The following is a 14,409-nucleotide window of genomic DNA, read 5'->3' on the forward strand; positions in this document are numbered from 1 at the left end:
AAGTGATCAAGTAAGAACTTTCAAACTGTTAACAGCAATAGTTCATAAAGTAAACCAGGTAATACATAACTGTGGTGTGTGCTAATAGTTCATTTTCTTGGCTAAGATATTTTAAGTATCTTTGACTTCTCATCACAGACTTGACACTGCAAACAAAGATCATAGCCCAGGAAGCCTAAAGTTAACATGATTCAAGAACAGGAGCTGATTATTTTAGCATGCTAGAGACTACATTCTACAGTTAACCAAAAAAATGTATACTTTTTTTTTTAAAAGGAAAAGAGCAAGGTAATAATTGGGGTACATCCTCCTTTGTTTTCTGAAGAAACTCTCTGCTGAGCTTCATATTCTACTACCACTCATATCTAGAGCAAATTTCTTTCCCAAATAAAGTTTATTCATAAAGCAATTTTATTTTCTTTTATGCTTATAACCAATTTACACTGCACAACTCAGAATGAAAGACTGCTACCACTACTGCTGTGTAAATAAGCCAGAGCATTGCAGCACGCACATCGTAGTAGAATCAGACTTAATAAATATGTTAATCTGTTCCAAGAAGAAAAGTACATGTGAATTCTCAATATTCTTGTAGGAAATAGGTTTTGTGACAACCAAGAAGAGGGATTCTATAATGAAAAACTGTGGGGTGGGGTGGATTTGTTTTTGGGGTTCTTTGGGGTTTTTTTTTTTGAGAAAATTCAGCATAATTTTTAGCATATTTCAAGCTCTGCTCTTTTTGGGGTGAGGAAAGTGAGCTGAAGGTGGGAGAAGAAAGGGTGAAGCAAGCATTAGCTAGGAAATATTATTCAGAAAAAGTTAAAAAACATCCTTTGCTACAAACATTTTCATAAATAGAATAACTAAACACTTTATAGCACCTTCCTTCTGAGGACCTCAAAGTGGTTTAACAAACACTAGTGAAGTCTGGAAGCACTGCCCATAGCAGTCAGCTCCTATTTCCCAGCTGGAAAGGCAGACATGAGGAGGGGAGGCTGCCTTCCTCACCTCACTGACAAGGTCACTGACTCTGTAGTGGATTAGGATGCTGAACCCCTGGCCCAAAGAACGCTGGCCATAAAAATCAACTGTACCATGTGAAAATACCCAAACTTCTTCAGTATAAAGGATTATCACAAACCCTCAGACGGACTTTCTGAAGAGGTTGTTATGCAACATCACATTTATCCCATCACTCAAAAACACCAACGGGTTTCTATGCAGCCACGTGTAAAAATTCTGCCAGCAATTAGACAAGCTAGGAATGATCTTTTGGCCTTCTTCAGACATAGCAGAGGCCCACACAAAATGACTGTGTGCATCTCATATTTTAAATTCTTTCCTATTTTAAAGTACATCCTTTCTGTATCAGTGGATTTACTGATTATTGTTTCCTCTTTATTGTGATTATGTCATAATATGGTAACAGGATGTTCACAGTAAACACCTTCCAAAAAAAGAGTTGACTCCAGACTTAAAAATTAGTAGAAAAAAGACAGAATGTCGTGGTTTAACCCCAGCCAGCAACTAAGCACCACGCAGCCGCTCACTCACTCCCCCCTCACGCAGTGGGATGGGGGACAAAAAAAATCGGGAAAAGAAGTAAAACTCATGGGTTGAGAGAAGAATGGTTTAATAGAACAGAAAAGAAGAAACTAATAATGATAAAGATAACACTAATAAAATGACAGCAGTAAAAGGATTTGAATATACAAATGATGCACAGTGCAATTGCTCACCACCCGCCGATCGACGCCCAGTTAGTCCCCAAGAGGCGATCCCCCCGCCCCCACACCGCCCAGTTTCTATACTAGATGTGACATCACATGGTATGGAATACCCCCGGTTGGCCAGTTTGGGTCAGCTGTCCTGGCTGTGTCCCCTCCCAACTTGTGCCCCTCCAGCCTTCTCACTGGTTGGGCATTCGAAGCTGAAAAATCCTTGACTTAGTCTAAACACTACTTAGCAACAACTGAAAACATCAGTGTTATCAACATTCTTCGCATACTGAACCCAAAACATAGCACCGTAGCAGCTACTAGGAAGACAATTAACTCTATCCCAGATGAAACCAGGACACAGAACAGCATTACGTGCAATGAGACAGCACACCCCAAGTCAAACAAAACTTGCTGTTCTCTGTGATTACACAAACGTGTTAAGAAAGTTATCTTACTATTAAAAAGAAACCTGCACAAGCTTTCACTGTAAATATCTGAAGATAGCATCTGTTGGTAAAGCTCTCGACTAAATTGGCTTTCAATTACTACTACAACATGGAAACATACAGCAACACCTTTTCTTACAAAAACCAATCAAACATCACAGCATTTAAATCATTTTACACATAAACCCTGTCCAATGGCATGCATTTTGACAGTGAGGTAGATTGAAAACTGGTTGAACTACGAGGCCCAGAGGGTGGTGATCAGTGGCACCAGAGGCAGCCAGTTGCTAGTGGTCTATCCCAGGGGTTGATACTGTGGCCAAGACTATTTAATATCTTTGTTAATGACCTGCACACTGGGACAGAGTGCATCCTCAGCAAGTTTGCAGGTAATACAAACTGTAAAGGAGTTACTGATACACGAGACGGTTGTGCTGTCATTCAGAGGGACCTCGACAGGAAGAATCTCATGAAGTTCAACAAAGGGCAATGCTCAGTCCTCCATCTGGAGAGGAATAACCCCATGCACCAGTACACACCAGGGCTGATCAACTAAAAAGGAGCTCTGTGGTGAAGGACCTGGGGGGTCCTGGTGGACAACAACTGATCATGAGCCAGCAATGGACCCTCATGGCAGAGGTGGCCAACAGCATCCTGGACTGCATTAGCAGGGTTGCCAACAGATGGAGGGAGGACATCCTTCCTCTCGACTCAGCACTACTGGGGCCTAGCTGGAGTGCTGGGTTCAGTGCTGGGCTCACTGGTACAAGAGAAACATGAACATACTGGAGTGAATCCAGCAAAGGGCCACAAAGATGGTTAAGGGATTGAAGCACCTTTCATGTGAAGAAAGGCTGAGAGCACTGGGACTGTTCAGTCTGGAGAAAGGGCAGCTTGGGGGCATCTTACCAACATGTATAAATACCTGATGGAAGAGTGTAAAGAAGACAGAGCCAAACTCTTCCCAGTGGTGCCCAGTGACATGACAAGAGGCAATGGGCACAAATTAAGAAACGTGAAATTCCACCTGAGCAGAGGTAAACTTTTTTAGTGTGAGAGTGATCAAACACTGGCACATCTTGCCCAGAGAGGTTGTGGTGCAGTCTCCATCTCTGAGGATATTCAAAACCTGGCTGGACACAGTCCTGGACAACCTGCTCTAGCTGAGCCTGCTTGAGCAGGGGAGGTTGTGCTAGATGATCAAGAGGACCCTTCCAACCATCATAATTCTGTGATCTTAAAGTATAGCTACTGTTTCTTCATTAGTAAAATAATATAATTGTACACTAAAATGGACTTGGTAATATGAACATAGAGTATAATTTTTAGGAAAGCAACATCTTTGTACTACTTTATGTGTTGAATATCCATGGTTTGATGTAAAACAAGAGACATAAATCAGCTAGAATCTTTAGAGCATTCCAGTAAGTTAGTTCAGGTACATAACCATATCTTTTCATACATGTAAAACTCACTACAAAGGACCTCAGAATGAAAAGCCAGATCATCATGAATCTAACTTATTCAGAAGTAGGCAGCAAAGACAACAGATACTTATGAGCACAACCACCTGTGCTATAATCCAGACTTCATATGTCAATCAAATTAACTGATTGTCTCATTTAATTAAAAAAATCCAGAAAACGTTACTTTAGGAAAAGAGTGATTTTTTTTCAAGCTAAAAAGTTTAATAGCCCCAAAACAAAGCAAAAAAATCTGTCACCTTTGCGACAACTTTTCACTCTCAAAACTGAATGAGAGTAGAGGCCACAAGAGTATCTAAACATGGAAAAATCTGCTAAACAGATACTTCTAGACCTTTTTATCTGATAGTAATTTTTAAAAACTGACTCATCAACAGCATCCAGAAAGCTCTGTGGGTCATACCAGTCTATCAGAGTAGCGACAGTAAATGATAATGTAGATTCAAAACTACATGTACACATTTGCCTCAGCTGAGTTTAAATGGCAAGTTGTTACAGGGTTCTTGGTGGATTTATAAAATATATTCCTAATATGGCCTAATCGGTTTTGTTGTTCAATTTTTTGACTGAACTACTCTACTCTGATTTCCTGCAGAGCAAGAAAGTGCAAGTGGTCTGGTATTGCGGAATAGCAAATCTACAACAGGCTAGGTACACTGTCACTGAATACTAAAGAGCACATACTTCAGATTAGTTTACATTCAATAGGAAAAACTAAAATGATCTCTGGTTTTAAGATAATTATCTTTGAGTTAAGAAAACAGGCATTCCTCTCTTTTCATATGTGAAAAAATTGCTTGATTTCCAATTTGTTATTGAAAATACTTACTTACTCTTTAAAAAAACTTTAAGAGAGACAGCCTAACAAAAGAAACTTCAGAATTTAAAAAAAACAGTATGCTGGGCTTAGTATCCTTGTCCCATCACCTCTTCATGCCTGAAATAAATTCAGCTATTTACTAACAACATCTGCCTAGATTTTTCAAGCCCTTTGTGTATTTTAGACAGAAATATAATATATCAATGTTCTGCACTTGTCTGATGCCCTTACTCATTTGTATCAGAATGTTATCCAATAAATAGCTAATTAATTAAAATACCATGTGTCAGTTCCTCACAGTTTATAGTTTCACTCTAATATTGCTATCGTTGTAGTTTATGCAAATGATTGGTTTTTGTACATTATACACCTTACCCCCCCCCCCCCCCCAAAAAAAAAGAAGGGGGTGAAGAGGGGAAGAGTACCTGTTTGTAGAGCCAGCCACGTCTGACAACTGGTGCATTAGGATTTCTCTTTATTGAATTTGATCTCTTTCCAAAATTATGAACCTTCTTTGAAGATCGTGATGTCTAAATTGAATTGAACAGGTTAAAGAAAACATGACATCAATATCTGTTGAAAAATCATAACACATTTTCTTTTCTTTAAGATCTTTTTCTTACACACGTTCCTCTAGGGCACTGCAGAATACAAACTGTCTTGCTTTTTTAGATAAATAATTATTATGATGGTTCTGCTGGCTTCAGCATTTCTTTCTTTTCCTCTGCAGAAAATTTAAAGACAAATCCCAAGACAAGTACTTAAAGCTATTTTTTTTTTAAATAAGAAAAAACAACAAAATACATATCTGACCTTCTTATAAGGTAGGTAGCCTACCAAGCTGTAGAAAGAGAAGTAAAACTAACAGAACTATTATTAATTATGAAAAATTCCATCACCTGGGCAAGAAAATGCTACTCTTTCCTGCTTCCAACACTGGCTTAATATATGAAAACATGTTCAGATTTCAACAAGATATAACTCCCCCTTTTCTAACACACACTAAATTTTTTTTATTCTTTCTTCCCTCTCAAGAACCCTTTGCTCTGTGATCCCTTGGCTGATTTGAATATTCATTATTTTACCTGCTTGCACTAAGGCCTATTTTGAAACTTTTGCCCTGAAACTCCAGTGCTTACTTATATCTGCTGTTGCTTATACTTTTTACAACCTTACAGCTACGCCATGATCACAGATGTTTAAGAGAAGTAGGATAAATAAGCCATTTTAGATTTTAGCCTTCTACTCGAGTAACCAAGATAAATAGGAAAAGGCATAAAGAAACGTGCAGTGCTTTGCCAATTCACACTTCATTCTTTTCCGCCTACATTTAGAAAGTTTGTTCTGCAACTGAGCTGAACGTTCGTGTTTTACATTCTGTAAGAATTGGTGCCTCAGAGAGCATGCAATGTGATACAGCAAAGTATCCCACTCTGCAAAGGAAGTAAAGTTCAAATAAGTTTAAGCTGTGTTCATGGCTCTGCTCCAAATCCACCATTTGAACGGAGACAATACAATCCTGTGCTTCAGCTTTCCCATCTCTACTGCTGAAACTAATCATAAGGTTATGCAAAGTTCCTAAAGGAGGAAGGCTAATCAAACACTTGGTTTTCGTTGCAGATTAGGGTATGGGGTTTCTCTATGGAAATTCTCTCAACACGCATCACAGAACTGGGTTGGGTTTTATACATGCTTCAGAGAGAATTCCACAGTAGGTTAAAAATCATAAACTGAAAACTGCAATTTAAAATGATGTGCAGCTTTTGTCAACGATGCCATCAACTGAAGAATATAACATAGCTTAGCCAAAAAAGCATAATATTACAAAAACTACGTGTGTTTGCCTTAAGCCTACAACACAATGAAACAATGTAGTTTTGTATTTCTTTTTTGAAAGAATCAGGAGGGAATATAAAAACAATCAGAGTGCTTTTAATTTCCCTTGGAGATACAGAAATTTGACTCAACTCTGTTTGGAAACCTAATTAAAAGTAAAAGTAAAAATCTTTCACATTTTCATCTGAACAATTCTACCAGTACAAAATGGACAAAGGTTTGTAAGAAGCCAAGAGAATTCTGACATCCAGCTGTAAAAAAAGGGAATATACAGAGAACCTATATAGCAAACCAGAGCACATTATAAAGTTAACTACATCTATCTCAGTTAACCTGTATGGCTACTATATTGGCATATCACACAAGAACCGTGCCAAGATTTTGATCAGAAATAATTTATAACACTCATAGCTGCTCTAATATTAGGTATTAAAGGTTCAAAACCTCTCAAGAGTGTTCCAGACTTCCTATGCTTATAAAATGGCTAATGCATTAAGGATGTTTCTGAAAACAGAACCAACCACGAGTACTACTAATGTCAAGTCTACTAACAAATTCAGATAATTTAGATAGGTATCTCTTAGGTAGGTCTGATAATAAACCATATTGACTCCATTTTCACTGAGCTCACAGCTAAGTTTTAATGGGTTACATCTTACCAACTGTGAATACAAACTTCCTTTAATTAAACACAGCATCACAAGTGCTTTCTAATTTTAGTTAATATAGAGAACACTTCAGATGACTCGTGATTATTTTACCACACACTGCATAAAGAGAATAACTGTTCACAACAAATTTTGAGCCTTAAGACAATGAGTATTTTAGGATATTGAAATACCATAGGTGTATACATAAACTCAAACTTTTTAGATCACCTCCGGCTCTTGATATGTCTGGGATCCCTGGCCATCCCATATTCTCCCACACACATGCCTAATATACCTCAAACTGGGGAAACAGGAAGAAAGGAAAAAAAAAATAAAATTGAAGGGTTCAACTATTTACCCCACAGCCCTAAAAATATAGGGCATACTGCACAGCTCCAGGTTCTGGAGAAGGCAAAGAGAAAAGGAGGATAGTGAATGAAGGGTCCAACTACTAACCACTTGCTGGAAGGTGTAGAAGGTAACAGAGCTAGCAAACTTGCAGTCACACCTGGTACCATCTGACCCATTCTAAGGAATGGTCCCAGCAACTGTCATGCCTCCAAACCCAGAACCTATGGGAGGGACCCTGTACAGTTCCAGTACTGAGAAAGACGCCAGGAAATCCAGCCAGTGATATTCACTCTTTCCCAAACCTGAAGAAAACAAACACTGGCAGGGTTTTGAACTCTGGGCAACAGTCCAGTCAGTAGCTGGGCCTGCACACTTCATCACTCTGCAAGCTGCTCTTCTCTCTGCTTAGCTGGTAGAGGACACAGAATTTCTGTGAGGCTTCTTCCCAATTTCAGAACTAGCACAAAAGTAATTAATTAACACTAAGCTTATTGTGTCTACATTTGAAAAACGTGGGTTGAGAACCTTGCTGATAAGGAAGTTTTCTGCATGTAAACTCAAAGAATGGAAATCTAAATCTTTGTTACTTTCAACTTCTGTTCAAAAATATGTTTCCACTCTTCAAGTCTTACATTATCTTCCAAACCACAAACCAACATGATGCTGCCTTCTGAATTTTGTCGGCAATTTCAGTGCCTTCCAATGTTGCAGTTTTCCATGAGCTGAGTGGGTTTCTGCCTCAGCATTTTAGCTTGGACCAGGAGGTTGCTCTTGAAGCAAATCTCCCAATCATTCACTCTTATTGTGCTTTGGTTTGCATAGTACAGCAAACTGGATTTATTTTAGATAAGACTAAAATGTAAGATGCACAAGGAGCACTACTGGACTCATCCAAATATAAACCATGAAAAAACAGTACAGGTGTTCAGCCCTGAGCAGCAATACTTTGCCCTTCACATTGCTCCTGTTCACTATGCTGTTTGCTAATGTATCTCAGGACTGTTACTCCAAAATTTCTGGCTAACCTGAATCCTGAGAAGACATGTATGGCTATACCTTAACTAGCCATTTAAAGCTGGACTAGCTTAAGCACTGTATGAAATATCTATAAACAAACAATATTTATAACCAATGTGAAACATCCTAGCTGTAATGGAGACATGATGAGCTCTGCAGCAGCTGTACTAGGCTAAACACTCCATTCCACTCACTGTGAGAAAACTTCTAGCTTTATTCTGCTGATAATCAGGACAGCAATAAAGAGCAGGGGAGATGAACTGTGGGGTGTGACTGGTAATATGACAGACTTTACACATTCAAAAGCTGATTCCCTGAATGCATTTCAGGACATATAATCAGATTTGTCTAGGTAGCGATTTTAACAGTGGGGGAAAAAAAATAAAATAAAAAGATAACTACAAAAACAACTTCTTAATTTTAAAAAGAGGAGTGGAAATATATACCTCTGTAGCAATCTCAAGCCTATGTAGATCTTTTTCCACAGTCAGAGGTCTGTGCTAGTGGCTTGAAGTTTAGAAATACACTTCAAGCTAATAGGGAAGTAGCAGCACTTAACAGAGCTGTAGTGTGTTATTTGGTCAGCATTATGTATATAGCATTAAACTCCAGTGAGTCTTTCAGCCACAAAATAGAAAAGTTCTGTATCTATTTGAGATCAATTAACATTAAAGAAAGGGAAAACTTATTTCTACACCCCTCAATTGCCTGAAACTTTAGTTGTACCACAAACTTTTCTTCCATTCCTCATCACCTTCCAATATTAGGTGTGTTCATGAGCCATCTCTGAAAACAGAAACACCTAAAAAACAGGTGTGGCAACCACATGAAGCATTCTTCTGCTCTGTAATTTACTTTCCTCATCAATATTTTACTCCTCTTATTGTGCTGCAATACACACAGACTCTACATATTATATTCAAAGGTTGATAAGACAGCTTATCAGTCCAAGTTTCTGAAATTAAGGAATTTGCTCAGTTAAAACACCTTCCAAAGTTTATTTTTCTCTTGCAGGCTGGATTAATCTGCTGAAAAGCCCTTCTCAGGGATAAAGTTTTCAATGATAAGCAAAAGTATGAGGTTTTTTTCCTTGTTTAAATGTTAACTGCTAGGTAGAAGAGATTACAGGTCTCTTGTCTGTCTTCACTGATCAAAGTTGTTATCTTGCTGTCCGAGTAAACTTAAGGAAATTCTTAATTTTGTAGCAAGCACACTTTCCTTTCAGGAAAGCTATCCAGAAAATGGAAAAAAATCCACACCGCCTCATCAGCTTTATCCAATAAACTTAGAAGTTAATATAATTGAAACCATCACCTCAATAAGCATCCGGGCATTTACCTTAACCTTCTGAGAAGCTGGGTGAATGGGGAAAGTGGGACACAAATTAAGGTGACCTAGGAATCTCTAGGACTTTTCCCAGGAATTTTCCTAGGAAACCAGGACTTCTACTTCTTGTCCAGTGACAGCGAGTCATGTCATCTGCCCTTTAATTTTACCACAGGGTCACCTTCCATCTCTCTTGTAACTACTTCTTACACACAACTATAATTCTCTCTATTTTACCTGGAGAAATCTGGTCAATTATTTGTGATTGAGCAATTTCTGTAACAATGCTTACTCAGATATTTGATCAGTCACTCAACATTCTACTGTTCACACAGATTAGAAAGGTCAGATTCTGTAAACAATTTAAGTACATGCAAGTCATAAGATCAGATATACCTGATAAAAATTACAGCTTCAGTGATAATTTGTTTCAGACACTTCAGTTTCCAAATTAAACATGAAAGGAGCCAAGTGCCCTGAAAAAAATATGTGCTTTGTTTCTCTTTTTCAATGAAATACTAATACATAGTACTGTCTAGTACCTTGTGGAATAACAGAATGATCTTAATTTTAATTTAATTTGGACATACTTACTCTGCCCACAGGGCTCATTGGATGAGCAGCATAATCTGATGTCAGATTATAGTTAGCTGCTTCACATATCATGCTTACTGGTCGCTCCTTCTTTTCTTCAGATGTCATTGCTGCAGCAGTCCTGAAAATAGAATATGTAATAGCACTAGAACATGCTGTGTGTGAGGACTGCTATTAAAAACCACCCCTAGATGTAGCCTAATACAGCCCGTGTCCTACCTTTCCAATTTGAAAGCAATTCACAGTTCATTGTAAAGTTACCTGCACTGTGTTTTAAACTTAAATCTATTATAGATGAATTTTAAGCCATTGTTTTAAAATAGGATTTCTGTATTTGCGTAAGATGTTGATGGGAGGAAAAAAGACAGGTATGAGCATGAGATGGAAATGGGAAGAAATGCTCTCCGAAGACCCCATATGGCTTTGTCCCACTTCAGTGAGAACACGTATGTTTATGAAATTTCACATATTGCAGTTCTGATAGTTTTCACTCTGGCAACTGTATAATGTGTTGCAGCGGTGGTGGTGAGTAGGACACCCAATACCCAGCCACATATAAAATCTTGAGGTCAGGTATGACTTCCATGCATACCTTCTCATACTGTTGTGTATTCTACAAAACCAATGCAAAGATAGCAAACCCAAGTCATTATCCAATGGTACAGAAAATGTCTCGACTGGCCAAGAAAATAACTTTGAGGAGAAATTATCAGGCAAAACATGATCGATTAAAGGCAGGTGATTGTCCCTAAGAGATTAAAAAATTTATTCCTTTTTGGAAGTTTATTATATTCTTATATAATATATAGGTCATTTGCTAACACTATAGAATAAGTAAAGTGATAAGTGGAAATTTACGCAGTACATAAACACGGTGCATTTCTATCATATAACTAATTTGGGCTATGGTTTTTATCTTAAAAATTAGTATTAAATATTTAATATTACTTTCAAATTTATTAGTATTTCAAATAATTTAAACAAGTAAAACTTTATACATGCTAATCTGACTTGGAAAAAATAAATACTGCAATTAGCAATCACTGAATCTTACTTCAACATTAACAAGTTTTAAAACATGTATTTTATAGACTGAAACAGATGCCCCTTACTGTTCATTCACAACAAAAATGCAGTTGTCCTGTGATGGCTGTCCGGTTACTGGATGTTTGCAGGTTACTTTTCGTTCATTATGACTGTGGAAGAGAGATAAGGAAATTATTAGGCAATGATATTTTGATTTTCCAACTCAAGTATATAAATCCAGTACATTGAGTATATCAGCCCAGTGAAAACAATTACGAATGTTTCATTACGGCATATAACAATGTACATGTACACAACACACAGATACATATATATATAAACTAATAAAAAGAATGATAACAAGTATTAAAGAATCTTCATTAATACTCTGGAAAGAGATGGAAAACATTGGCACGGGTTGGTAATGGGTTTGAATTTAAGAACTAGAGCAGTAAGTGTGTTACTAGTTCATATATGATCACCAATAATTCACTTCAGCTAAGTCTTTATATATTCATAAACAGGATTTCAGCTAGACAGGAACAAGTTAAACATAAGACATAAGCAACTGCTCTGTAGGGATGAAATATCACTACCGTAAAAGCAATTGTCTTCTAGCTTAGACCATGAAGTTACTAGTTTAAAATTTTCCAGTAATTACAGATAAATATTCAGTGATTGGAACAAGAGTGATGCATCGCAATCACAGTTCTACTTTTGCTGGTGACTTTTTAATGCTACTCCCCTGTAGCTGTCTTGGGAGTACCTTCAAGCGGCAGGGAGCCCGCCAGCTGAGGGCTTCACCCTCATCAGCACAAAACACCCACTTTGCAGTATCTCCTTCCCCTGAACTGCAGGCGTTGCTAGATCACAGCAGCTCCCACAATTTGGAAGAAATTGCCAAAATTCAACAATTAGCAGCCGCTGCCACTCAAGAAGGAAATGTTTTGACTTGAGCCCTCCAGCCCTAGAGGGGAAGGAAGAGAAGGGGAGGAATTGCCTTTACTGCCTACCAGGCATGTCAATCAGCTGACAGTTATAACTTGTGCCTGCTGCACACCGGGGCTTTTCTACCCCCAGCCTCCATGCAAGCGGCAGGGTCCCAGCCCCAGTTATGCTACGAGCACACCTGAGAGCACGAGCTACCAGCTGGCACAGCAGCAAGACTGTGCAACTAGGAGAGGCAAGGGTGGCTGAACTGCCATAACCCCCTCTGAACTCTCTGGCCCTGAAACGCTGGAAAGAGAGCGGGAAAGGTGCACCGACAAAATTGAAACCTGGTTCAGTGATCAAAAAGCATATAAGCAGAAATCAGACTAAGAAAGGGAAATGATTATATAAGGCAGATGCGTTATTTGGATATAACCCACATGCTTCAAAACAAACTCACCTGTTCTGTTTTTAACACTTTAAATAATATTTATAAACAAAAAAGTGTACAATGCAAGAAAACCAGTATCTGAAATCAGCACTGTAAGTCACGAAGAAAGTAAATCCATTTGATAGTATTTACTTTTGCAAAGAATATGTGATGATAATCTTTTTCATGTAAGGTATCTTATACAACACTATGGCTTTCTCATCACAAGTTCAGCCCTGAAAAACATTCCTGGACAGAGAACCTGGACAAAAAGAAAGAAAAAAAAAAAAAAAAAGTGCTGTAGTTGCAAGATAGCACAAGAGGTGCAGAACAACAAAAGCTTTGCATGGCACTTTATCCTTAACACCTACTTCTTTTATTGCCTATTCATTTAACCTTCTTAGCTTTCAAAACTATGAAGCACAGCTCATCCAGCAAATGTTACGCTCTCTACCCTTCCTGCGTCTTAAAACAACCTACACTTAACAAAGACTAACAATCCCCAGGTTTCTTGAAAATGCCTTTGGATCGTAAGATTTTGCAACTATGGAGCATTACTAATTTAAAATTACCTCCAAACAAAAGCCTAATAAAATATTCACACTACTTTCATGGTCAATGGATAGTTGAAAAACACTGCATAAACCTAAAGTGCAAGATTAGAAAGATGATAGCCCAATTCCTTGCACTTTCTTTACTGGGATTTTAAAAACCTACTAATACCTAAATGGCTAGACATGTTATGGAGCTTAACTAGTGAGCTGGCAAATGCTGGTACTTTAACTTCACACTAAATTCAGCAGAATTCTAAGTCTAGGTTCTAAAGAAGCTTCTGTTACAGAAATACATCCATTACAATGAGGGGACAGAAAAGAGTAAATCTGTGCCATTCCGAGTTGCCATGGTCCTACAAAGCCTTTCAAGTGAAAATGGCCCAGATTGAAGAGAATTAAAATTCAAAACATTCCTGAGGAAGCATCCAGGTTTTTTTGTGATTTCTCTTTTTCTTCAGTTCCAAAAACTTTTTGTTCCCTCTGACATTTCAGAAACTCTTACACCAAACTGAAAAACCCCCATAATTATGGAGATGAGCTGGCACTCCACAAGCTTTGCCAAAATGTTGCCATCTTGTTCGCTATCAGCTGACATCCAGAAATGTAGCAATAAATGGATCAGGACTTCTGCTCAAGGACCATCTATACTCAGGACCACTACAGAGGAGGCACATGGCACATTTTGTATGAGTGCGTGCGGCTCACAGGAATGACATAGGATGAGGCCATACTCAAAGATTGTAAAGGGGAGGTCATACAAAACCAGGAGGGAAAGCAGGAAGGGGGAGGAAATTAGAGAGAGAAGAAGCAGCACTGACACAAATCTATTCAAGAATATTTTGTTTTGGGCTTGAGTCATATATCAAGTCAGCATTCCAAAATTTTTGGACAAAATACAGTTTTCCTTACTACTCACACTGATGTCAAGATGTATAGAGGTGTAGCTGACATAACATAAAAGGCAAAAAAATAGGTAGACATGAAACACTCTCCTGTGGGATATACAATACTTTCTTTCTAGTGTTTGAGAGACCTTTATAGTCACTTCCTTCTAAAAAGGTGAGGCAAAGGAAGAACTATCTTTTCTTTCTCTTCAGCTTAGACACAAGTGAAATCTCATGACTGAACACTGAAAATTCAGCTTGTACAACTAAGAAGTATGATGACTGTAAATATGTCTAACTGGATGAATAGATTTTAAATACTTTTGTTTGAAAACTTTTT

The 14,409-nt window shown here is 38.0% G+C and overlaps 1 protein-coding gene across 15 annotated transcripts in view; it reads right to left on the bottom strand.

Annotated features, from left to right (window-relative positions):
- PLEKHA5 (pleckstrin homology domain containing A5) overlaps positions 1 to 14,409 on the bottom strand; it is a 178,096-nt gene that overhangs the window by 62,077 nt on the left and 101,610 nt on the right. For all 15 annotated transcript variants that reach the window (XM_052789355.1, XM_052789354.1, XM_052789353.1 and 12 more), the window contains 3 exons: positions 11,358 to 11,441; positions 10,246 to 10,366; positions 4,897 to 5,001 (listed from right to left, as the gene is read on the bottom strand). In XM_052789355.1, coding sequence (XP_052645315.1) covers positions 4,897 to 5,001; positions 10,246 to 10,366; positions 11,358 to 11,441 — 310 coding nt within the window. The remainder of the gene's footprint in view (positions 1 to 4,896; positions 5,002 to 10,245; positions 10,367 to 11,357; positions 11,442 to 14,409) is intronic.

This window comes from Harpia harpyja, chromosome 6 (genome assembly GCF_026419915.1).
Source record: "Harpia harpyja isolate bHarHar1 chromosome 6, bHarHar1 primary haplotype, whole genome shotgun sequence".
Lineage (NCBI taxonomy): Eukaryota > Metazoa > Chordata > Aves > Accipitriformes > Accipitridae > Harpia > Harpia harpyja.